The 26,497-nt window shown below is 33.5% G+C and overlaps 1 protein-coding gene across 1 annotated transcript; it reads left to right on the plus strand.

The window, feature by feature from the left end:
* The first annotated feature begins 35 nt into the window (after positions 1-35).
* Positions 36-26,088, plus strand: Pex13 (peroxisomal biogenesis factor 13). The gene is made up of 4 exons (XM_076832599.1): positions 36-201; positions 15,726-16,420; positions 22,285-22,410; positions 24,282-26,088. The coding sequence occupies exons 1-4, from the start codon at positions 110-112 to the stop codon at positions 24,578-24,580; spliced, it is 1,212 nt and encodes a 403-aa protein (XP_076688714.1). The 5' UTR covers positions 36-109; the 3' UTR covers positions 24,581-26,088.
* Positions 26,089-26,497: the final 409 nt, after the last annotated feature.

Here is a 26,497-nt window from a genome sequence, read left to right on the forward strand (position 1 = left end):
CGGGGCAGAGAGTTCGGCTTTCTGCCTATAATGCCTGACGCTCGAGGTGCTGGTGTACCGGGGCCTGCACAGTCCCGGTGCGGAGCGGGAGCCGAGCGGAGGCGGAGAGATGGCGTCTCAGCCTCCCCCTCCCCCGAAACCCTGGGAGACCCGCCGAATTCCAGGAGCTGGGCCGGGACCGGGACCCGGCCCCACTTTCCAGTGAGTGTGGGACTCTTTCGGGATCGAGCTTGGTGGGCCGGAGCGAGGATTGAGCTGGCGGCAGTTGAGGCCGTTATTAGGGGGAGATACCTCCCCCCGCCTTCTCCCGGCCTCCTACTTTGGGAGGGTGGAGGGGTAGAGTTAGGACCTGGGCGCCTCCGGAGAGGGTTTCGAGGTCTGACAGCTGTTTCCTATCCCACAGCAACGTTTTCCCTAGAGCTCTTCGGCTTCTCGCTGGGTGCCGTAGCTTTTAAGAAAAGGGGGCGGCTTCCTGCCTTTTTGTTTTTGCAGGACGGGGGCAATACTGCTTGACCCCCTTTAAAGCGTCAGATTTTGGTACTGTAGCAGTTGAGAGCGGCGTTTGCGCAGTCCCGGCATCGATAGAGAGCAAGAGTCATTAGTGAAAAGCTATTTACAACCTCAGGAGAAGTTGGTGAAAGCCCAAAAGGTCACTTTTACGCAACTGGAATCCAACTTGGCGTTCTTTTCCAGCATAACTCAGCTAATGTTTCGAACTGAGATTTGGAGACAGACTCTAAAGCAGGAATTCTAAATCTGTGGATGGTCTGGGAGTGGCCTTTCCGTACAGAAAGGTATTTTTCTAGGGCCTATAGGTTTTTGTTTTGTTTTTAGTCAACACCAAATCGGTCTGCAACTTTTAAAAGGTTGAAACATACAGAATTAGAAGTTTCACGATCGTTTTTTTCTTTCCTGCTGGATAAATGGACATCTTAATTCGAGTGGCGTGATTCCTGTATACTCTTGTAGGTTGTCCTAACTCATACAAATCCCTAATGTATTGAAATGTATTTATTCTGTGTTCTGAAATCTTGTAATCTTTTATTTACACGCTAAAGTGCTTGAATACAATAACTACTTAATGATAGATGCATAACAAGTAATAGCTTTAATTATTTCTGTTAAGTAAGGTCAACACTTTTGCCATCTTTTTAATGAGTGATTCTTTTTTCTCATTTGGACTGCTTGTTGGAAGATACAGGTTTCATTTTTGCATGTTAAAGTTCTGTTGATATAAAATTAACGATTTCCCCTTTTTCTTTAATATGAAATGTTTTAAAAAACACAGACTGGTCAGGTGTAAGGTAATGCTTGTGTATTCACCACCCAGCCTTGAGAAGTGTTAATATTTGCCAGATTTTTTAAAATATTTTTTTAGTTGTAGATGGACACAATACCTTTATTTTATTTGTTTATTTTATGTGGTGCTTCACGCAACCACAACCCCAGCCCTACCAGATTTTTTAAAAATAAAAGATAAACTATGCCATTCTTCTTTTCAATAGTAACTATTGTCTCTATTTTGTGTTTAGTGTATCGGAAAATGTTTTTAAACTTTAGTACTTAGGTTCATTTTATTTCATATATATGTGTACATATTATCATCTAAAGCTTAAAAACATACTAAGCAGGGCTGGGGATGTGGCTCAAGCGGTAGCGCGCTCGCCTGGCATGCGTGTGGCCCGGGTTCGATCCTCAACACCACATACAAACAAAGATGTTGTGTCCGCCGATAACTAAAAAATAAATATTAAACTTCTCTCTCTCTCTCCCTCTCTCTCTCACTCTCTCTTTAAAAAAAAAAAAACATACTAAGCAGTAATATTTTTTAAAATATTTTTTAAATGAAAATATTTTTTCATTTTATTTTTTCTGTTGTCTTTGTTTATCAGTTTGTGAGAGTACATCATTGTGTTTTGCTAATCTTTCAGTCTGTGGCTTGTCTTTATATTTGTGCTTACTTTTGTACAGATTTTTAATTTTAATATAGCCCAAATTGTCATATTGTTTGTGTTTTTGTCATAGATAAACCACTTCTACCTAGATTAGGAAACTTTTCTCTATATTTTCTTTGAAACGTTCTGATTTTCACATTCTGATCTTTAATCCACCTAGAACTGGCTTTGATGTACAGAAATCAGTGTAAAGTACGATTTTTTTCCTATATGCATAACTAATCACCCCAGCATTATTTACTGGATATATTCCATCTTAGTTTATAATGCCATCTGTCTCATACCAGGTTTTCTTAAATGTGTAGTTCTTTGGGGGAAACTATCTTACTTGTTCTAGTGATCTATTTGTTCTTTTGCTAGCACTACACTGTCCTAATTAGAGCTTCATACACGCACATACACACCAGGCTCCTGGTCTTAAGTCATTCTCCTTCCTCAGACTCCCAAGTAGCTGGGACTACCTGTGTGCCCCGCTGCAACTAACTAGTTTTGATATGTATTTATGTCAAGAGGCTCCACACATTGCTGTTCTTCAAAATTGCCTTAATTACACTTAATCTTCATGAAAAGACTTACTGGAAGTTTTCTTGAATTTATACATCAAATAAGACTCTCCTTTATTGTGTGTGTAAGGTACAGTTGGTGAGAATTTTGTTCTTTTTTTTTTTTGCCTTAATTAATTATCATAAAGATCTCCATGATGCCCTTTCTCTTATATTTTATTCCTAGATTTTATATGTGTGTATATATGTTGCTGTTGTAATGTGATCTTTTCTTTTATACTTTCCATTTGGTTATTAACTGGTGTGTCAGAATACTAAATTTTTTTTCTTTTTTTGGTATTGGGGATTGAACCCAGGGGCACTTTACACTAAGCTACATCCCCAGCCCTTTTTCTTTTTATTTATTTTATTTTATAAATATATAGACAGGGTCTTGCTAAGTTGCTGAGGCTGGCCTTGAACTTGCAATACTCCTGCCTCAACCACTCAAGTCACAGGGATTACAGGCATGCGCCACCAAGCCCAGCTTGATATTTTTTCATTATAAATATGAATAATGTCAAAACTCTTTAATTCGTTTTAATGGTTTGGTTGAAATTGTCTCATTCCATATAAATGATTCTGTTATTTACAGCTAAACCAAGAGTTAGCCAGCATTGTTGTATTGGTACTGACTTTCATTGGAATGGTTACATTTTGTTTTTGATAGATCCCTGTCTAAATTCTCACTACCTTACTCAGATTTTTTTTAATATTTTTTTTTGTAGTCTGTACACAATAACTTATTTATTTTTATGTGGTGCTGAGGATCGAACCCAGGGCCTTGCACATGCAAGGCGAGCGCTCTACCGCTGAGCCATTACTCCAGCCCCACTCAGATTTTTATTATGAAGAGTAGTAAATTTTATGAATGCTTTTCTGTATCTGTTAAGATTATATGCATTTTTAAAATATAAAAATATTGCTTACTGTACTAACTTTCTTAAACTGAATTATCTTGCATTTTTGAATGAATTCTGATTAGTTGTTGTTTTATATGCAATCCTGAATTCTGTTATTTTAACACTTTTGTATATATGTTTCTAGGTGAAATTGAAATATTCTTTCTTTATACTACTCTGGTTTCATTTCAGAATTTTACAGCCTGAGAAATGTATTCCTAATTTGTCATTTTTTTAATAGATTATGTTCCCCTTTGTAGCTTTTAAGATTTTATATGATAACTCTGACATTATTATGCTGTATTGGGTAATAATAAATAGACATATTTTTTCCTCCTCTACAATGTTTAATCTTATTCATGTTTTTCTTTAATTCAGGAAAATTCTCATAAGTTATATCTTTAAATATTTTTTGGGCACAGTTTTTCCCCCATTTATTCTCCCATTAGACACTTATATCAGAAATAGTTTCTGCTAAAAGTAACAATATCTTACTGTGCTCCGAACAATTAAAGACACTTACTGTTTGGTTAGCAAGAAGCCTAGAGATCTGCTGTCTCAACATTGTCACCAAGGGAACTGAACTTTTCCTGGCTTCCTTCTTTTCTGTCTGCTTTTTCTTGCTTCTTTAAAAAGAACCCAGCTCCCCCACCCCACCCCCAGCAGCTTTCAAGATTTTCTGTTTTGGGTTTTCAATTATACTTTATTGGGTTTCAGTATGGTTTTTCTTTGTATTATTCTGAGTGGTATTCATAGGGATGCTTAAATCTGACTTTGATATTTTTCATTAATTTGAGAGAAGTTTCACCCATTGTCCCTTCAAATATTGCTTCTGTCTATTCTCTCTTTACTCCTTTAAATCAAATTACATATATATACCCTGTATTTCTTTATATACCTTGTAGGCTATTAAGCTAGTCACTGAGTTCATGTTTCAGAGGGGTTTTTTGTTTGAGTTAGGTTTGGTTTTGAGGAGTGTTGTGTGTGTGTATGTAAATATAGTGTTTGGTTTTAGATCCATTTGATCTGGCTTTATGGTTTCTATGCTGAAAAATCCCAATATTGTCAATTGTTTTTATTAAACAATTGGTTAAAGTCTCTAATAACTCCATTTTCTAGATCCCCTATAGAGCTCTTTGTATTATCTGATATTGCTCTTGTAAAAAAACATAATTTTATCATAATGTAGGCCCAATTATTTTTTAATGGGAGATGGATGTCACATATAGATGGTTTTAAGTCATCTGAGGACTAGTAATAGTATCTTCCTTCAGAGATTTTTATTTTTGACCAAAATGGCTAGTCACTAGCAATCTAGGATTAATTTAATCCAATTAGGATTGAGCTGATTTGAAACTGGTTTTCTTACCAAGGCTAGTTTATTTTCTGTTAGCCTTTTCACCCTTACTCCTAGCATATAGCCCTTTAAGGTCCCAGTCTGAAGTGTGAGAGTACTGTAGCCCTCCTCTTTAAGAGTTCTAAACTCTAGTTTATCCTCTTAACCCAGGGATTCTATCTAACACTGCCCAGTTTCTCATCCTATCAGCCATCTTCCTGAATTAGCCTTGGTCCCTGGAAAACATCTCAAAATGTTGTTCTTTCCGGGTCTTTTCTTGTGGATCTTGTCTGTAAAACTCCTCAGTGCCTGTTCACTAACACTTTACACACACATTTTTCTATCTTTTTCCTAGCTTTTCTACTTTTTTTTCAGTTGTAGGGTTAGTCTAATTACCTAGACTACCATTACTTCAAGTGAAATTCCCAAATTCTATAATTCTACTCTACTCCTTACAACTTTGTTTTTATAGCAACTAAACTTTTTTCTTGTTTCGTAGTTGCAAGATAGCTGCTGTTGCCGTGGGCTTCATGTTTTAAGATTTCTAATAGATTTTTTTTCATTATTAAGATGCTTTTAATTCATATGAGTTTTTTCACAGATGATATTGCTTGCAGTGTTTATCTCTGTGATATTTTTAAACATATCTTGAATCTTTGCTGAACTGTTAGTTTTTCCTTGAATGAATTTTTATTCTTGTTGATTTATGTTGGCCTGATTTCTTGATATTTTTTTTATCTCTTCATGTCTGTAGCATTTTTGATAAGCTCATTTTGAGTAGAATTTTAGAGTTCTGTTTTTCTCTTTCTTCACATTTCCCTCTCTTGTCTAAATTTCTTGTTCCATCTACCTGTTCCATTAGCACCCACCCCCATAAAAATCTCAGGTTTGAAAACAGTGGATTAGATTAAGAGTTAATAGTAGTTAACATGTTTCATATTCTCAATTGAGGATGTATCAGAGTCATTCCTTCTTAGGTCCATAACTTTGTAAAAATTTTAAATGGTTGGCAGCAAATTTTATGATCTCTTTTTAGAAATGAAGGTGACATGTCTTATCTCCCAAGCCTCAGACAGTAAACTAGTTCCATTTGAGAGGAGTGTTTTTCTTTTTTATTATTTCCTAGTAACTGGAATTCTATCACTGATTTCAGACCCAGAACTGAGTAGGCCTGTTGCTTTATCCTTTTTTCCTATATGCATTTCTGTTGTGTTTCTGTTTCATAGATACATTTATCTTGTATTAAATCTAGATATGTCTGTTTTTCTATTTTCTTTATTATGGCTTCTAGTTTGGAGCAAAACTGTTAATTAAAGTCTGAATATACTATTTGGCGTCCACTGATCTTTTTTAAGTTTTGCTCCATTTTTTAAATGTTGGATTCAGTAAAAGAAAAAAAGTTAAGAGTTCTATTAGTTTGTTTACAATATCATTCAAGGCTGTTAATACATTAGCCTGGACTAGAAAATTACCATTTTGGAGTTACACATATATTATTTACTTAGGCAAAAATCATGAGTGGATGCTAAACCATCAGATGAACAATGGTTGGGGAATAGGATATTTGTGTGGAACCAAAGTATCATCCCATAGATTATATACTAATTAGAAAAGGAAAAATGTATTTTCATGGGAAAAGGTGATAGTTATCACCTTAAGCAGACAATCAAACTTGGTCTCACAAATAAAGAGGCAATCTGGCATTATGTGCCTCCTGATATGGTATAATATGAAGTAAACGTCACCCATGAATTATTCTTGCCAAAAATTTTGAACTTGGTTGTAATCAAACCCTTGGGTACAACCTTAGTCTAATAGAAATTATAGAGGATAGAGGTACATGTTAACATTTTTGAGGAAACACAAATCTAGAATGGTAGGACATTCTAGGAAAAAAACTGGGTAGACTTCAAAAAAGTTAGGGACATTCTAAAAAAAAATTCGAGTTTACAAGAGAATGAGAAGACAAAGCCAAATACAGTATATAAACTTTAACTGAATTTTTGTTCATAAAAATAGTAAGAGACATTTCAGTTCTTGCAGTTCAATAATAAAATAATACGGCAAAAATAAAAAGGCTAATTTAGGCCAGGTGCACTGGCAGTTACCTGCGGCTTGGGAGGCTGAGGCAAGAGGATCTCAAGGCCAAAGCCAGCCTCAGCAATTTAGCAGACCCTAAACAACTTAGTGAGACCCTGTCTCAAAATAAAAAGGGCTAGAGGTGTACTCAAGTGGGTAAGCACCCCTGGGTTCAATCCTCAGTACCAAATATAAAAAATAAAAAGGTTAATTTAAAATTGGGGGAAAAAATTGGGCAAAGTATCTGAGTAGATACTATTTGATATTATTTTTCCAAGTAAGATTTTTAAATGGCCAGTAAACAGCTGAGCACAGTGGTGTATGCCTGTAATCCCAACCGCTTGGGAGGTTAAGATGGGAGGATCTTGAGTTTGAGGCTAGCCTTGGCAACATGGTGAGACTCCTTCTTGATAAATAAAAAATAAAATAGTCAATAAACCTTGAAAAGTGCTCAGCACCATTAGCTATCAGAAAAATGCAATCAAAACCACAGTGAGATACCATTTCTCACCCACTAGAATGGCAGTAATAATAAAAATAATAAAAAGTTTTGGCAAGGATAGAAAAGTTGGAACCATCATACACTGTAAAACAGTGCAGTTTCTTGGGAACATAATCTGGCAGATCTTCCAAAGATTAAACACAGTGTTTACTGTAAGACCCAGAAATTTACTCCCAAGTATATGTTCCCAAGTGGTATGAGAACATGTGTCCATACAAATCTCATATATAAATGAACAGAGTGTCATTATTCATGACAGTACAAACGTCCATCAACTCATGGATAATTATAATTTGGAAATAAAAAATAATGAGGTACAGATCGAATATCCCAAATCTATAGTTGAAAATAATGCAAAATCCAACTTTTTGAGTGCCGACATGATGCCACAAGTTGAAAATTCCACACTTCCTCCTATGATTGGTCACAGTCAAAATGCAGGTGCATTTGAAAGGTGTATAAAGTGCATATGAAACATAAGTGAATTTCATGTTCAGACCTTAATCTCATCCCCAAGAAATCTCATTACATGTAGCAAATATTCCAAACTCCTCTGGTAAGGGATACTCAACTTGAAACTGATATAGGCTTTAATGTGATTGAAGCTTGGGAACATGGTAAGTGAAAAAAGCCATTCACAAAATACTACATGATACGTGAGTCCATTTACCATAGATACTCATTATTTGTAGATCCCATATTTGCAACTTGTCCTAATCAGTGAAATTTATTTGTAAAGCCCACATTAATACTCTCAACATTCTGACAATCATTTGTCAACATGCTTAGAGCAGAAAAAGACCTGAGTTATCATTCAAATGAAGTGAAACAAAGCATCTTTCCAGTTCTTATTTCAACCCTCATGGTGTAAACAGGTATCCATTTCACAGTCTGCTTAGTATGGGTTTTTCTTATTTTTTATGGTGAGTTCACTGTTTAAAGTGCCCCAGAAGCATAGTGCTGTCTAGTGTTCAAAGCACAAGAATACTGTGATATGCTAATGAAGAAATTACATGTGTTAAGAAAGCTTCATTCAGGCATGAGTTTACAGGTATTGGTTATGAGTTCTTAATGAGTTGACAATATACATTTAGATGCCTTTAAACAGAAGTACACTTAAAACAAGTATATGTTTTGATTGGTTGATAAAAATGTGACATGAAATTTTCTGTAACCCCAAACTTTTGTTTCTCTTAGAAGTAGTGATTTGGTATTGAATAATTCTGAAAAACTTTATAGGATGTCAGTACCTTAAATAACAAGAATCAACTATGTATGAAATAACCAGAATAGACAAGTTAATATAGACAGACAGTAGATTAGTCATTACCAAAGATAGGAGATGGGGTAGGAAATGGGGAATGACTGCTAATGAACACAGACTTTCTTTTTAATGTAATGAAAATGTTCCAGAAGTAAATATGACAGTATATTCACAGAGGTGTGCAACTAAAAACCATTGGACTTTATGCTTTAGAATTTTATGATAAGTGAATTTAATCTCAAAGCTCTTTATTATAAATAAAGACATTTGGAAGAAATGGATAAATTTTTACTGTAATTGGATAATAGATGATATAAAATTATTGTTAATCTGTGTGATATAAAACTATGGTTAATTTTCAATGACAGGATGGTAATAGTATGATTTTGTATAAAATGTCTTTCTTTATTAGGAAATGTTTGTTGAGGTATTGGGAAATGTATCAAGTCTCGAATTGCAAATGATTCCAGAATTTGTTTAAGACAAGAATGAGAATCATAGAAACTACATAGAAAATGTGTATATGTATTCTTTAAAACTTTTAAATAAGAAGTTGAGTGGAGAAGACTTTGAACACTCGGCATTGAAAACATATCATTTGTTCTTCTAAGTCATAGACCAGCTTAGTGTTATTGTGCTGGTTATAAGAGAAACAAGAATGTACCATGAATACTAAATGCACTTATTATGCTATAAAAAGAACATTAAAGCCAGGAAAAAGCAAGAGAAAAAGCTTTTTTTTTTCCTTATTGAATGTTTAAATTTAATTTCCTATTATTTTTAAATAAGATTTATTGAAAATTATGAAACAGTACAAGACTGTGAGAAAAAAATCTATATCAATAGTCTATGTGATATGTGCATTAAGTATTACTAATGAGAAAACCCACCATAATTTTTGTCAGTGTCTATTATATCCTAATCAGATAATAAACAATATTTAGAATAAAACACATTTGGAGGAAGAGAACATCATCCAGAACCTAAAATTATCGCTATAATTCCTCACATACATCTGACAGACAAGCAAAATAGAGCCTCACACACAAAGACATTAGATTACATAAATGGAAAGAAAAATCAGATTCATAATGATTCTAAATAATGGGATTACTATACAGACTTTTAAAGTAAATATGTTTAATATATTAAAGACAATGAAAAGAAAGGATCTTAGGAGAGAATTAGAAGTTATTAAACAGAAAAGGATATTCTAGAACAAAAAAAATATAAACAAAATTAAAATTCAAAATTAAACTTACTGGGTTTGACAACAGATTAGATACTACTATAGAGAAAATTAGTAACATCGAACACTGCTGCTTCACATGTGTTCTGTGCTACTGAGAGTCTGTGGACTTGCTGCTGTTTCCCAAAGGACATACTAGCAGTTCACAATAAGATATGAAACTTGTTTCAGAGTGTAGCTTTAATATTAAGCCCTCTATTTAGTTCAACTAGCATTTTCTTAATAGCAAAACTATCTGTGAAAAAAGGATTTGCTGATTTACATTTTGTTGTAAACTCTTTACCTTATTGAAGATTGACCCTGGAAGTAACAATGGACTAGAGTATAGCTGGAAAGAGAATATCTAGAATGAAGCACAAAGAGACAAAGGTATTTTTATAACTATTAAAGCAGTTTTTCTCACAGTATATGGATTGCCAATCATTACTTTTATGAAACACACCAAAAAATAGCACTGTTAAATTATTTAAACAATCTTATTTTCCATATTTTTCTCATTATAGATTCACACAACTGGTTTACAAACTTAAAACTGGTCTACAGACTACAGTTTGAATGGCGTGGTACTAAAAGAATTGAATTCATGATTTAAATCTTTCCCACAAAGAAAATTGTAAATCTAAAAGACTTCACTGATGAAGTTTACAAACTTTTCTGCAATATTAAAAAAGGAAATATTTAACTCCCCAACTTTTTATTTTTTTAAATATTTATTTTTTAGTTGTAGGTGGACACAATATCTTTATTTCATTTTTTTAATTTGGTGCTGAGGTTTGAACCCAGTGCCTCTCATGTGCTAGGCAAACATTCTACCACTGAGCCACACACCAGCACCCAGCTCTTTTTTCTTTTTTTAAGAAGCCAGTATAACCCTAATACCCAAATTGTACAAAAACATTACAACAAAAGAAAATTATAGGATATTGGACTTCAAGCCAAAATTAATCAGAACAGACAAAAAAGGTTACTCTATACTGAGAAAGAGAACAATTCAACAAGAAGATATAACAGTAGTCTTTATGTCCCAAACGTTGGTGGACCTAATCACATAAAAAAGACACTACTTGAATTAAAGACCCAGCTAGACCCCAGGGCAATAATTCTGTGTAATTTCAACACACCTTTCACCAATAAATAGGTCATGCAGACATATTATTCAGTACAGAGTTAAGTATTAAGACCTAAAAATTACTATGAATCAAATTGACTTAATAGACATCTATAGAATATTTTATCTAACAACAGCTGAATACACTTTCTTCTCAGCTGCTCGTGGAACTTTCTCCAAAATAGATCATATTTTAGCCCACAAAGCAAGTTTTAGAAAATATTTTAAAAATGTTATAATCCCTTGCATCTTATCTGATCATAATGCAATGAAATTAGAAATAAATACCAGGAAAAAACATGCAGAAATCTTGAAAACATAGAGATTGAACAGTACCCTTTTGGGTGAATGATGAATGGGTGATAGAAGAAATCAGGGAAGAAATTATAAGTTCTTCACATCAAAGAAGAATAGTGGTAAAACATACCAAAATCCCTGGCACTCATGAAGGCACTTCTGAGAGGAAAATTTATAGCTATGAGTGCATATATGAGAAAATTAGAAATATGTCAAATAAACAACCTAATGACGAATCTCAAGGTCATTGAAAAATAAGCACAAACCAATTGCAAACCAGTTAAAGGAAGGAAATATCTAAGGTCAGAGCCAGAATCAATGAAATAGAGGATTAAAAAAAGTATGCAAAGGAGCAGTGAAACAAAGAGTTGGTTCTTTGGAAAGATAAATAAGATTAATAAGCCCTTGGCCAAAAGAAAAAAGACCAAAATTAATAAAATTAGAAATGAAAAAGGAGAAATCACCACAGACATACAGAAATCCAGAGGATCATTAGGAACTAGTTTGAAAACTTACACTCCAGTTAATTGGAAAGCCTACAAGAAACGGATACATTTCTAGACGTGTATAACTTTGCCAAAATTGCATCAAGAGGACATTGAAAGCCTAAACAGACCAATAACTAGCAGTGAGAGAGAAATAGTAATAAAAAGCTTCCAATATACAAGAGCCCAGGACCAGATGAATTCTCAGTATAATTCTACAGATTTTAACTAAGAATTAATTCCATTTTTTCTTGAATTATTCCATGAATTAGAAAGGGAAGGAATACTTCCAGTATTACCCTTATACCAAACTACATAAGGACATATAAAAGAAAACTCCTGACAATATCCCTCATGAACTTAGATGCAAGAATTCCTAATAAATATTAATTAGCAAATCGTATTCAACAAATAATAAGATTTTACATCATGATCATGTTGGTTTTATCCCAAGGATGCAAGAATGGTTTAACATATAAAAATCAATAAATGTAATTCACCATATAAATAGAATCACCATCATCTTAATGGTACAGAGAAAGCCTTTGACAAAATTCAATTCCCATTCATGATTTAAAAAATCAGAAACTAGGGATGAAAGTAACTTATTTCAACATCATAAAGCTAAATACAGCATACCTACATTGAATATCATACTAAATGGGGAAAAAACTGAAAGAATTTCCTTTAAAATTTGGAACAAGATAAGGATGTCCACTCTCACCACTCCTATTCAATATAGTATAAGAAATATTAGCCAGAGCAAATTAGACAAAAGAAGCAAATTTTAAGAAACAAATAAAAATAGGAAAGGAGGAAGTCAAATTATCACTATTTGCAGATGAATCTCTACTTAAAGGAACTAAAAAGTTCCATCAGAAGACTGCTAGAGTTAATAAATCAGCAAAGTGGCAGATTACAAAATTAACATACAAAACTCATTAGCTTCCCTAAATCATAAGGAATCTGCTGAGAAAGAAATCAGGAAAATAATCCCATTTACAGTAGCCTCAAAAAATAAATAATAAAATACCCAGAAATAAATTTAACCAAGTAAGTGAAACATCTCTATAATGAAAACTATAGAACATTGAAGAAAGAAATTGAAGACAACACAAGAAGATGGAAAGATTTCCTCTGTTCATGAACAGGCAGAATTAATATTGCTAAAATGGACACATTACTAAAAACAATATACAGATTAAATGCAGTCCCCATCAAAATGCCAATGGTATTCTTCACAGAACTTGAAAAAAGTCCTAACATTTATTTGAAAGAATAAAAGAATCCTAGCCAAAGCAGTTCTCAGCCAATAAAACAATGCTGGAAGCATCACAATATCTGATTTCAAATTACACTACAGAGCTATACTAACAAAAAACTGCATGGCACTGGCATAAAAACAGACACTGGTTCAGAATAAAAGACATAGACAAATGCACATATCTACAGGCATTTGATCTTTCACAAAGGTGCCAAGGGCCTTTTAAACAAATAACACTAGGAAAACTGGTTATCCCTATGTAGAAGAACAAGACTAGATCCTTATCTCTCACCCTGCACGATAGTTAACTCAAAGTGGACCACGGACCTCAGAATTAGGCCATAAACCATGCAGCTGCTGGAGAAAACATAGTGTCAATACCCTAACATAAGGGCAGGCAATGACTTTCTCAGACCGCTAAAGCTGAAGAAATAATTTTAAGAGTTAAGAAGTGGATTGGCATAAAATTTAAAAGTTTCTGCACAGCAAAGGAAACAAGAATGTGAAGAGAGAACTTACAAAATGGGAGAAAATCCTGCTAGCTACTATTCTAAAGAATTAGTAAACTATAACAATACATGCGTATCCAAGTGTATAGCAACACAATTCACAATAGCCAAACTATGGAAGGAGCTTCTCTGTCTGTCCAGGTCCAAACAAAGTCCAGCAATACAGTGTGGCCCATTTGGTTTTACTTCAGGAACATAGGGTGCCTTTTACATTTGTATAGTAATGTAAAGTAATGTAATTTACCATGTTAGGAGAATAAAAGCTAAACATCACTTAGTCATCTTGAGAGATACTGGGAAATCATCTCTCATTAAATCATTAAATGATTTCCCAGAATCTCTCAAGATGACTATGGTCATCCTTATACAAAAATACATGTATGAAGATTTGAATTTGGGACCAACATACCTTATAAACAAACAGAGATATGAAAATTTGTGGTATATATGTGTATTAAGAATTGTAATGCAAAAAAGAGAACATGTATAATGGCAAAAATAATAGTGTTCATTCATAGTAAAAAAAAAACAAATAGCAATAGAAAACTACTAAATTTCTTTTTTAAAAAACTACAGCAGACATCATAATTTATGGTAACATTGAAAACTCTCCCTTTGAAGTCAGAATGAAGCAAGGATGTAAGTCAAACCTGTAAAATTGAAAGCCAGGTACAGTGGTGCATGCCTAAACTCCAAGCTACTTGGGAGGCTAAAACACGAAAATTGCAAGGTTGAGGCCAACCTGAGTAACCTAGCCAAGCCCCTGTCTCAAAATAAAATAAAGGAGCCTAGAGATGTACATGTAGCTCTGTAGAGACTTGCCCGTCATGCACTAAGCCAGGCAACCCCCAGTACAAAAATAGATAGATAGATAAATAGATAGATAGATAGATAGATCCTATCTATCTATCTATCTATCTATGTATAATAAAAAAGGAAATTATAAATCTATCATTATTCATATGTGATGTGACTTCCGATATTCTAGAAAATATAAAAGGATCCAAAACAAAGGTGTTAGATACAAGGACCATATATTTGAAAATTCATTTTTCTGTATAACAGCAACTAAATGATTTTAGAAAGATACCATTTATAACAGCATCAAAAAAGCAAATATATAGAAATAAATCTTTAAAAACTTTTACATAGTAAACAATAAAATATTATTGAGACTTAAAGTTATTTTAAAACATTGAGAAACATCTTTAAAAGACTTCAGTAATATAGTTTTCATTATATTTGTGGTTGAAACATTTAATATTATACAGATGTTGAATTCATCTCAGATTAACCTGTTGATTCCATATAATCTCAAACAGCATCTCAATAGGCTTTGGTGGGAGGGATGTAGAACTTGAAGCTCTGATTGTAAAATTTATATGGAAGTGCAAAGGCTCAAATGGCCAAAACAATTCTGGAGATGAACAATGTGGGAGACATTCTTTTATTGGATATTAAAACCTATTATTAAGGGCTGGGATTATGGCTCAGCGGGAGAGCACTCGTTCGAGGACCTGAGTTCGATCCTCAGCACCACATAAAAATAATAAAGACATTGTGTCCAACTACAACTAAAAAATAAATATTTTTTAAAACCTATTATTAAACTATAATAGTTAAGATAGTATCATTTTGGTGCAAGGATGGACAAATATTTGCGTGTTACTAATCTTAAGAAATGGGTAAGAGTCTTAAGAAGGCACAGATTGAAGATAATAATGTCAGAATAACTGAACAGGAAAATAAAGTTTGGTCAGCCTCTTTTAAATTTGTTTTGGCAATGAGATTCTTAGCATCTGGCTATTAGAGACTAATCCTTATATTCGTCCCCCTACTTTGCATTCCAAGACAATCAATGGACAACCTATAGCCACAAATAGTACCAAATCCTATACATAACTATGATAAAGTTAAATTTATAAATTAAGGACAGTAAGGGCTTAACAATAACTAATAATTAAAAGAGGAATTTTAACTATATTGTGAATGTGGTCTCTTTCTTTGTTTCTCAAAATATTGTACTGTACTGATCACCGTTGACTGCTGATAACTGAAACTATAGACAGCAAAATCACAGATAAAGGGTAACTACTCCCTAAAACATCCTCACGTAGAATCTGTCATAATATTGCTCATTAAACAAATATATAGAAGATGTTTAATAGTTACTTTGAATCAATCTTATTGAGTGCTTAAGTAACTAACTGTTTTCAATAATTTTTGGTTTTAGATCTGCTGACTTGGGTCCTGCTTTATTGACAAGACCTGGACAACCAACACTTACCAGAGTGCCCCCACCTATTCTTCCAAGGCCATCACAGCAGACAGGAAGCAGCAGTGTAAACACTTTCAGACCTGCATACAGTTCATTTTCGTCTGGATATGGCACCTATGGAAATTCATTTTATGGAAGTTATAGTCCTTATAGTTATGGATATAATGGGTTGGGCTATAACCGCCTCCGTGTAGATGATCTTCCACCCAGTAGATTTGTTCAGCAAGCTGAAGAAAGCAGCAGAGGTGCATTTCAGTCCATTGAAAGTATTGTACATGCCTTTGCCTCTGTCAGTATGATGATGGATGCTACTTTTTCAGCTGTCTATAACAGTTTTAGGGCTGTATTGGATGTAGCAAATCACTTCTCCCGATTAAAAATACACTTTACAAAGGTTTTTTCAGCTTTTGCATTAGTTAGGACTATAAGATATCTTTATAGACGGTTACAGTGGATGATTGGTTTAAGAAGAGGCTCTGAGAATGAGGACCTGTGGGCAGAAAGTGAAGGAACTGTGGCTTGTCTTGGTGCGGAGGACCAAGCAGCTAACTCAGCAAAATCTTGGCCAATATTTTTGTTTTTTGCTGTTATCCTCGGAGGTCCTTATCTCATCTGGAAACTTTTATCTACCCACAGTGATGAAGTAACAGGTAAGAATAAGGGAACAGGTTCAGACAACCATATAATTTAGATTTGTTAACATTCTTTTTATTCATTTGTATTACTTTTTGATCTAGTTATTTTCCATTAAGAACATCAAAATTAGAAAAGGAATGTCTCAATGACGAATTTGCCGATTTAGTATTAGTTCAGTTTAACGTACATTTCCTAAATAATATTTACAAGGAACTGAACTTTGTACTGTGGAGGATACAAAAGATGCATAGGGCATAATCCCTATTTTTCTAAAACTTTTTGGAAGGGAAGTGATTAAGATACACATACAGTGACTGGGGTTGTGACTCAGTGGTAGAGCTCGCCTCGCATGCGAGAGGCCCTGGGTTTGATCCTCGGTACCACATAAATAAATAAAATAGAGATATTGTGTTCAAATACAACTAAAAATTTTTTTAAAAAAAAGATACATATACAGGTAATTATAATGAGACAAAGTGTAGTAGGGTTAGGAGAGTTAAGGAGAAACAAAGTTTCTCGAGCCTCTTTTTATATGCAGCATACTGTGTTAGGTATTTTCAGTATTATAATCTCATTATTTCAAAAATCGAAAAGTAAGACTTATTCTCATTTTACAAGTGGCAAAACTGAGGTTCAGAGAAATCACCTGTCCAAGGTCACATCTTTAATAAGGCAGAACCAGAAACAAAACCCAAGCTGCTTGACTATTAAGTCCATATTCTATGAACTGTTACAAAGCGCTAGAAAAGTGAAGCTAATATTTTTGGCCCTACTATCCAGGAAGAAATGGCATTTGCCTTAGGTTTTTAAAAGATAGATAACATTTCATCCGTTAGTAAGGAAATGGGGAAAGGGGGTCAGCAGATATAGCTCAGTGAGAGAGTGCATGCCTAGCTTGCATGAGGACCTGGATTCAATCTCCATTTCCACACACACACACAAAATAGGTGGGGTTAAAATACTATCAAACAGATGGAACAGCTTGAAAAGGCTGAAAATAAGAGATTTGTTATGCAGCTGTCATATATCAGCTGTCCTATTCATCCTTGAATAGAAGGATGTTAAGAAATAAGGTTGAGAAATTATGTTGAAGCTTAATAGTGGAAGATCTTACTTCATTTGGGGTTTATTGGTAGTTTTTTGTTTCTTTGTTTTTTGTTTTATTTTGTTGGTTCAAGTCTAAACTGAGCAACTTATAGCAAGGCCCTGTCTCAAAATAAAAAATAAAAGAAGGGCTGGGGATGTGGTTTAGTGGAAGAGCACTTGCCTGGCATTTTCAAGGCTCTGGATTCAATCCCAGTGCCACTAAAAAATAAAAGATGAATTTTTGAAAAATCCTGCCCTTGTGGCAAGCTAATGATAGGAGACAGTAAACAAAATTTATAGTAAACTGGAAGGTAATAAGTGCTATAGGAAAAAATAATAATTATAAAGCAGGCAAGAATGTTGGGGAGTATTAGGAGGAAGAAGAGGGGTTACATTGCTACATATAGTCAGAAAAGGGCTCCCTGAAGGAGGTGAGGGAATAAGTCCTACAGCTATTAGAGAGAAAAGTGTTTGAGGCATAGTGAGCAGCAAAATTGCAAAGGTATTTAAGTGACAGTGTGCCTGGCCCATCACGTGAACAGTAAGGTCAGCATAGTGGCAACAAAATGAGAGTCGCAAGAGGCAAGGGGGGAAGAATAAGTTGGACTTAATGAGTTTGATGTGTCAATGGAACATTTAAGTGGAACTTGAGAAAGTTTCAGAGAGCAGTTTAAAAGGCAGGATAGGATATTAGGAAAGAAGTAAAAAATAAGATATATGAGTCATGTACATGTATATAGAAGTGATAGAAGAAGGGGCTGGAGTTGTGGCTCAGTGATAGAGTGCTCACCTAGTACATGTGAGGTCCTGGGTTCCATCCTCAGTACCACATAAAAATAAATTAAAAAATAAAGATACAGTATCTTTGTATACAACTGAAAAATAAATATTTGAAAAAAAAGAAATGATAGAAGAAATAGTAAGTGGGTTATATTACAATGGTAAAGAAATAGGAAAGAAGAGAGGATGTTTTTAGTGAGCTTTTTTGCTATTGTGACCAAGATACCTGACAAGAACAATTTTAGAGGAGGAAAAGTTTATTTGGTGCCCATGTCCATAGATGGTCAGCTCCATAGCTCTGGGCCAAAGAAGAGACAACACATCATGGCAGAAGAGTGTGGTGGAGAAAACAGCTCAGGATATGTTACCAGGAAACAGCTTTCCTCACCAGGACAAAACATAAACTCTAAAGCCATGCCCCCAATGACCTACTTCCTCTAGCCATACCCTTGCCCACCTGCAGTTACCACCCAGTTAATCCTTATCAGTGAATTAATGAATTGATTAAGTTAAGGCTCTTATAACCCAAACATTTCACCTTTTAATCCTTTTGCATTGTCTCACATATGAGCTTTTGGGAGATACCTCATACCTAAACCATAACTGAGGGTAAGATGGAAATCACCAAGAACAAAATTAGAACCATGTTACTGCTGCATTATAAAATCAAAAGTTAAAGGAGGAAGTTTTAAGATCAGGAAGAAAGATCATGAATGATATCAAGTGCTATAATAAGAATGGGAACTGAAAAAAGATCATTAGATTTGGTTGTTGGAGGACATCAGGCTCCAGCAGGTAGTTTTGGTAGAGTGGAAAAAATGGAAACTTTTTTTTATTTTATATATATGTATAGATAGATAGGGTTTGTTCTTTAGTTGTCAGTGGACCTTTATTTTATTTATATGCAATGCTGAGAATCGAACTCAGTGCCTCAAACATGCTAGGTCCAAGATGGAAACTTTGGAAGGGCGGAAGGGATAAATAAACTCAGCAGGCACAATGGCCCAAACCTGTAATCCCAATGGCTCAGGAGGCTGAAACAGGAGGATCGTAAATTCAAAGCCAGCCTCAGCAAAAGTGAGGCACTAAGCAACTCAGTAAGACCCTGTCTCTAAAATACAAAATAGGACTAGAGATGTGGCTCAGTGGTTGAGTGCCCCTGAGTTCAATCCCCAGTACCCAAAATAAATAAACTCAAATTTTAAAAGGAAAGATGAACAGTGAATAGAAGAGAAGAAGAATAGTTTGTCAATGTAGTTATTTTCAGCTTTTTGTTTTGTCTTTTAAGAAGTTAGATCTGAAGTATGTTTTTAGGGTAAAAGAAGTCGTAGAGAAGGAGTGATTAGAGATCAGGAAGAGACAGAGGATGAAAAAGCCTTTTATAGGAGGTAGAAGAGAATATGATCTAAGGAAACAGGTAAAAAGCAGGGGCAAAAGAAGGGGAAATGGGTCATGATACAAAGAGATTTTTGTAAATGAAATGGAGGAAACTTGGGTCCTATGACTTTGCCTACTTAGAATAGGAGTCTGCAAATTATGCCCTATAGACCAAATCTTGCCTGCTCCTGTTTTTGTATAGCACATAAGTTAAGAATTTTTTTATATTTTTTCAAAGATTGGAAGAAATTTAAAGAAATATTTTTAAATCAGAAAAATTTCTGATTTGACAATGATTTGAAATTCAAATCTTAGCACATTTTGAGTAAAGTTTTTATCGTAAAAGCCATACTCATTGTATATATTGTTATGGCTGCTTTTTGTGTTATATGAGCAGAGTTGAGTAGTTTTCACAGAGACCATCTGTGATACTCTTATTGCTTCATATTCTTTTCTGTACATTACAGATCTTCCTAATTAGTTACAACTTGATAGCATGTAGAGTGCCATATACATTGTTACAACACAAAATTTTTTCACAAGTGCTTACTTGACACATAAGAAAAGTAGATTTTGAATGTCATATGTATAGTATGGATTATTTTGTTATTGAATTAGATGGTAAAGCACTATTTACTATGCAGTGACACTCTAGCTTTTTAAAATAAATATAATGTACATCATTACCAGACTGAGCACTATTCACAAAATCAACACTCAGAAACAGTAGGAACTTATAGAAATCTGTTATCGTAGCAAATTTCCTTACCCTCCCCCACAAAAAAAGGAAAAGGAAAATGAGGCTGCAATTAAAATAACTTTCTGTAAAGTTCATTTGTTAGCCAATCAGGGAAAGCTGTTTACTGATGGTGATTGCAACTGCCAAGAAATATGTCCAGAAAATGTTAACGTTAAAGGCTTACTAGCTTTCAGTAGGAACAACTTCTTGAAGAGTTAATAGCATTTGGAACAGCATAGCCAACTTAAAGCAAATGAAGGACTGAGACTATAGCTCAGTATTAGAGTATGCGCTTAGCATATACAAGGCCCTGGGTCTAATCCCCAGCACTTAGAAAACAAGAAAGTGCAAGTTATTTGAATGTTTTTCCTTAACTTGTAATGACCGGATAGGTGCTGATAGTGCTGAGTTTTTTGTTATTTTGTTTTTCTTGTTTGTTTGTTCTGAGGAATATGGATGAATTTGAAGTGACTTAGCCTCAGTGAAAATTATGTAGTGTAACTACAGGCAAAAATAGTTGAATTGAAACACTAATTCAACTGAGGTGGAATCTACTAAGATGTACCGCACCTGATGGTGTGAAAATATAGGTAGAGCAGAAGGCAGATTAGTTGGACAAAATTTACAGCAGGGATATTGCAGAAAATATTTGAACTTATCAGGTATTATTGAATAAATAGTATCAAGTTAAAAGTTATTTACTTTTATGATATAACTATTATTAGTTATGTAAATTTTTCATATGTAGAAACTGAAGATTCTGACTTTACCTACTATACAGCAGTTCAGGAGCTTAACAGGGGTTGTTTTATTTACTTATTTTTTAATTGAGGCCAAGGTTGAAATTTTCCTAAACAAACCATCCTCAGTCACCATTATTAAACAAAAATGGCTTTAACAATAAACTTTTGCTATTAACTTATATAATATTCTTAATGAATTAAACATAAGCCATAAAATAAAATAGTACCTGTGTGTAAAAACTTACACTGGAGTAAAGTTATTTTGACAGTGCTCACATTATTTGAATTACAAATAATGTCACTGCTTTATACATCTCCCAGACTGTCAGAAATTAAAATAAGAAGTGATATCTCAATTCCCACACAAATTTGCAGCAGATAGATTTTCCAAACTCAAACTACAATGCCAGAAGTAACTTTTAGACTTCCAATGCAAAGAAAAATTCCATATTTAGGAATCCATTTAACTGTGTAATTGAGGAGCTTGCACTTAGTCTTCATTCAAAAGTGATTAATCTGCAATGTAATGACTTGGTAAAAGGCAAAATCAAGGGAAGAATTTGACAGAATTATATTCTAGACTATTAATCTCCCAAGTAATGCATATGGTTAATTAAAACCACATGCTCATGAATGAATTGGTATCAGGATTTGGCAGTACCTATTGTGTGAAAAGACACTGACAAGGATGAAATGCCTAAAATCTCATTTAATTTAGCATTAACAAATGAAAATTGCAGTCTAGTCCAAATGAAGCAAAATACTACCCTCACCCCAAAATATTCCATCTGTCTTAGGAGTAGAATTATATTACCCCCTTCCAAAAAGAAAGAAAACTCGTTATTACAATTTTGGATTTCATCAAAACATTCTATATTTTCCTTTTGGCCTGCAAAATCTACAATACTTACAGCAAGGGGGCTAGAATTTTTAGCTCAACAAAAAGGATAAAGTTCATAAGAAATAGCCTAGTGAATACACTGTTTACTTAACATAGCATTCACTATAAAATTTATTTGGGAATGAAAGACTTTTTTCTTGGTAAATGAATTTATGCAATTTATATTTATGCAATTATAAGCCATAGACAGTAAAAGATCTATATTTTCCTTTTGCATGTTTTACTAACTTAAATTCTTAATTTGGCTTACAGACAACATCAACTGGGCAAATGGTGAGGATGACCATGTAGTTGCTAGAGCAGAATATGATTTTGCTGCTGTATCTGAGGAAGAAATTTCTTTCCGTGCTGGTGATATGCTAAACTTAGCTCTCAAAGGTAACAAATCATGAATGAATTGGAATCATTTTTAGTATTTATAAATATAGTATTAGAAACAGCAACAAAGGATCTTGTTCATGTTAGTTAATTTTGAGGTAGCTACTGGAACTTCTCTTTTGTATTATTTTTTCACCTTCCAAATCTGAAGAAGTCAGGAGAAATGCCCCACCACTCTGTTCCAATAATATTTCATTGACATGGTTTTTTGTAAACTCAAAATACTTGAATTACAAATTCTTTTAATCCCCACACAACAGTATGAATTAAGGACAAAATGTAGCAAATCCAGTAAGCCAAAGGAATTATTTAATATCTTTTAAGGGTCTCTGTCTGTCCTTTAGCTTTCATTATTTGAATAGTGTTTAATTCAGAAACTCCATCATGAGCATAGAATGTATAAGACATTGGGATCAATCCCCAGTACCACAAAAAAAGGAAAAAGAAACTCTATCATGAGTATCCTAAGAATTATCATTATAAAGTATTTGAGAACCTCAGCAAGAAATTCATACATATCTCAGACTTATTTTTGGACCAGGTCACTAATAGTTTTTAATGACTTCAGACAAAATGATCTTTTCCTTCACTTTTCTTCAGGAAGAACAACCAGGATTTTCGTGAATTTATTTCTTAAAAATGTGTGTGTTTGGGGCTGGGGTTGTGGCTCAGCAGTAGAGTGCTCGCCTGGCACATATGAGGCACTGTGTTTGATCCTCAGTACCACATAAAAAATTAATAAATAAAGGTATTGGGTACAACTACAACTAAAAAATTTTTTTCAAAAAAACAATGTGTTTGTGGGGACTTCACGATTATTACAGAAAGTCACCTTTTGTTATCCTAACCCTATTTTACAAGTGAGGAAACATAGAATGAGTTAATTGTCTAGTACAGAAAGCTAAAATTTGGTAGAGCTGGACTATGAGTCTGAGTTTGTCAGACTTCAGAGCCTATGCTTTTAACCACTCTGGCTAACTTTTCCATGGGAGTATATGTTAAGGGAAACTTTCTTTGCCGCTTACTAGTTTTAGTCACTCTTTACATAGGAAAAAAAATGCCTTTGATGTTCAAATTTTTCCCATCTTTAAAATTAATTTTCACTATCTTCAGGATTAGTTATCACAATCACATGGAATGAGTTTATATTTGGGCCAAAAGTTACATAAGGAAAACTGACTGCATAAAATTGTATGTGTCTTTAAAAACCAGTGTTGTTGGCATGTCCCTGAATTACTAGCTACTCAGGAGACTGAAGCTGGAGGGTCACTTGGTCACTTGAGACTAGAAGTTTAGGACCAGCTTGTCCAACATAGTGCGATCCTATCTCTTTAAAAGAGAGAAAGTATACATTTACTTTCTAATCTTGCCCCTAACTTACCCAAATGAGTAAAAGAATTAGATATTCCTTAGATTCAAATTTAATAAAAAAGACACTGATGTTTTTAGATTTTTGAGAGAACTGAATCTGCTTACACTATAAGTGGACCTGCTGAGGTTAACTTTTACTGTTTTATTCTTCAAGTCAAAAAGAAATAGTAGAAAATAAAAAAAATACAAAATATAGGAATGGACTTCAAGTGAGGCATAGTGATGTGTGCCTGTAGGCCCAGTCGGAAACCTAAGGCAAAAGGATTGCTTGAGCCTGAAGTTTGAGGCCAGCCTAGGTAACATAGTGAGACCCTGTCTTGGGGAAGAAAAAAAAAATCCTGAACTGTTAAGCCTATTCAACATTTGACTTTGAATATACATGCATGTACTATTTGTTCAGATGTTATTTATAAAATTGTAATATATATTTTACTTAATATTTACCATTAATATTGTTGGATATCCAAAGTATAATTACAAAATTGTCTTTTTTCCATCAGAACAACAACCCAAAGTGCGTGGTTGGCTTCTGGCTAGTCTTGATGGTCAAACAACAGGACTTATACCTGCGAATTATGTCAAAATTCTTGGTAAAAGAAGAGGTAGAAAAACGGTGGAATCAAGTAAAATTTCTAAGCAGCAACAATCTTTTGCCAACCCAACACTAATTAAAGGAGCCACGGCTGCCGATTCTTTGGATGAACAGGAAGCTGCCTTTGAATCTGTTTTTGTTGAAACTAATAAGGTTCCGAGTGCACCTGATTCCACAGGGAAAAGTGGAGATAAACAAGATCTTTGATATCTTTCATATTTGAGTGCAGTTGAACAATACTTTGGAATTCTTTTTAAAATTATTTCTTAAAAAAAATTAATCTACAATTGAAGGAAAATATTTGTTATTATCTATTCCAGGTGTTTTGCTGCTAGAAATTATTAAAGTTCTAAATGGGAATTATTAGAGTTCTATGTATTTTACACTAGTTGGTCGAGTGACCTGGTTATACTTTACAATTTATTGGACCATGAGGTGGGCTTTTAAGATTATGGAAAGCTGTCATTTTCATCATATTTAAATCCTAAATTTATTTGAAAAATAAGACTGATGAATTATAGAATGCATGGTTTACAACATAAGGAATCATTAGTGCTTCTAAAAGTTCTAGATTAATTGAAATCTTTAGAAATTGGGTGATAACAAATATGAAAACAGGCAAAAAGGCTAATGGTTTATACTCTTAAGTAAACTGAATAATAAAAATTTTCTGATCTGTGTTTTATCCAGTGTTAGGTTTACTTTATGTAGTAGTATGTTTTTACCCACAGTTGACGTTATCTTTTCTTGTATTTATAAAAATTCAACTTGAAAAGGTCATTAGAAGCTTAATGAAGGAAATGGTTCTAGAATGACAGAGTATAATTCTTTACCCTTTGCAATACAACTAGTTTTCATTCTGGACAAATCAGAAGATATGAAAGATTTACATTTTTCTCCAACAAAGACTCAAGTCTTTTGAGTTTGTACTTAATGATACGATCAGTTCTAATAGTAATGATTTTTAATCTTTTCATATAATCTCTGCTTCTACCTAGTGCAGAAATTTCATATTCTGGATGTTCATTAACACTGAAAATCTGTCATATTGACTATGCATTTCTTTTAGATTTAGTTTTTACTCTTGAAACTATAAATAAAATATTCATTTGCCATTTAGAATGTAATAGTACTATTTGTTTGTTTTATGCTTAATAATGATCTTAAACAAGTTTTAGTACACTGAATATTTCCCCATAAAATTGGAAAATTCATACACTTGCTGTGATCATTCTACAGATTAATACTATCAGGAATATAGGTATGCAAGAATACATTTATAAATATTGTCAAAAACAATTTTTATAAAAATTGTGATTTAGTATTTTTATCTTTCTTATAGATTTTTGTTTTTCAAACAAGTAACTCGAATAGTTCAGATTAAACTATATCTATATACCCAGAATACAACTTTGCTAACAGCTTCTTAGGAAGCCCTTTTTTGAAATGACAGTATGGAAACAAACATATTATTTAAAATGGAAATCTTTTTACCCTGTGCAGAAAAAAATAAGTACATGTAGTAAAATTTATTATCTTATACCTATTTTTCTAATATATACATATTAGCCCTCAAATTAAAAAGGTAAAAGTTTCTCATATTATTGTTTTTCATTTGTTTTACAATTAAAAGTTCTTCTTTGAATTGTTAGAGACTAATTTATGGAAATTTTGTTCTTGAAGCACATTTTTAATAAAACAAATTATTAACATTTGGTCTTGAGACATCTAAATTGAATGCTAGAAATAAATAAATGTTTTGTCAGCATTACTTAGGTTAGAAAAGTTGAGTTATTAAGATAATATTTGTGACAGCTATTAAAGATGTATAAGGAAACGAGTATAGTACAAAATGAAGGAAAACAATTTCACCTTTCTTTGGTTAAGTATGCTATACAGCAGGTGATATCTAACTTCTAACTTTGTTTACAGTTCTCTTTCTATTAAAACTCTAGAAAGAGTGCTACTTTATAGAAACCAAATTTTAAGTTAAATAAATCATAAGTCATAGTAAGGAAACAATTTTCTAATTTATCTGATGACATTTTATTTATTTGAGAAAGAAAAAAGTAACAAGGACTATAAATTTCATGTCATTTAGATATTTGATTTAGTCTGTCAGAG

Source organism: Callospermophilus lateralis, chromosome 14 (genome assembly GCF_048772815.1).
Source record: "Callospermophilus lateralis isolate mCalLat2 chromosome 14, mCalLat2.hap1, whole genome shotgun sequence".
Classification (NCBI taxonomy): Eukaryota; Metazoa; Chordata; class Mammalia; order Rodentia; family Sciuridae; genus Callospermophilus; species Callospermophilus lateralis.

Excerpts from the sequence above, each read along its gene's own strand:
- Pex13 (XM_076832599.1), top strand. The coding sequence starts at position 110 with ATGGCGTCTCAGCCTCCCCCTCCCCCGAAACCCTGGGAGACCCGCCGA. Across the intron at positions 202-15,725 it reads GGACCCGGCCCCACTTTCCA|ATCTGCTGACTTGGGTCCTG; the intron begins GTGAGTGTGGGA and ends TTTTGGTTTTAG. Across the intron at positions 22,411-24,281 it reads GCTAAACTTAGCTCTCAAAG|AACAACAACCCAAAGTGCGT; the intron begins GTAACAAATCAT and ends TTTTTCCATCAG.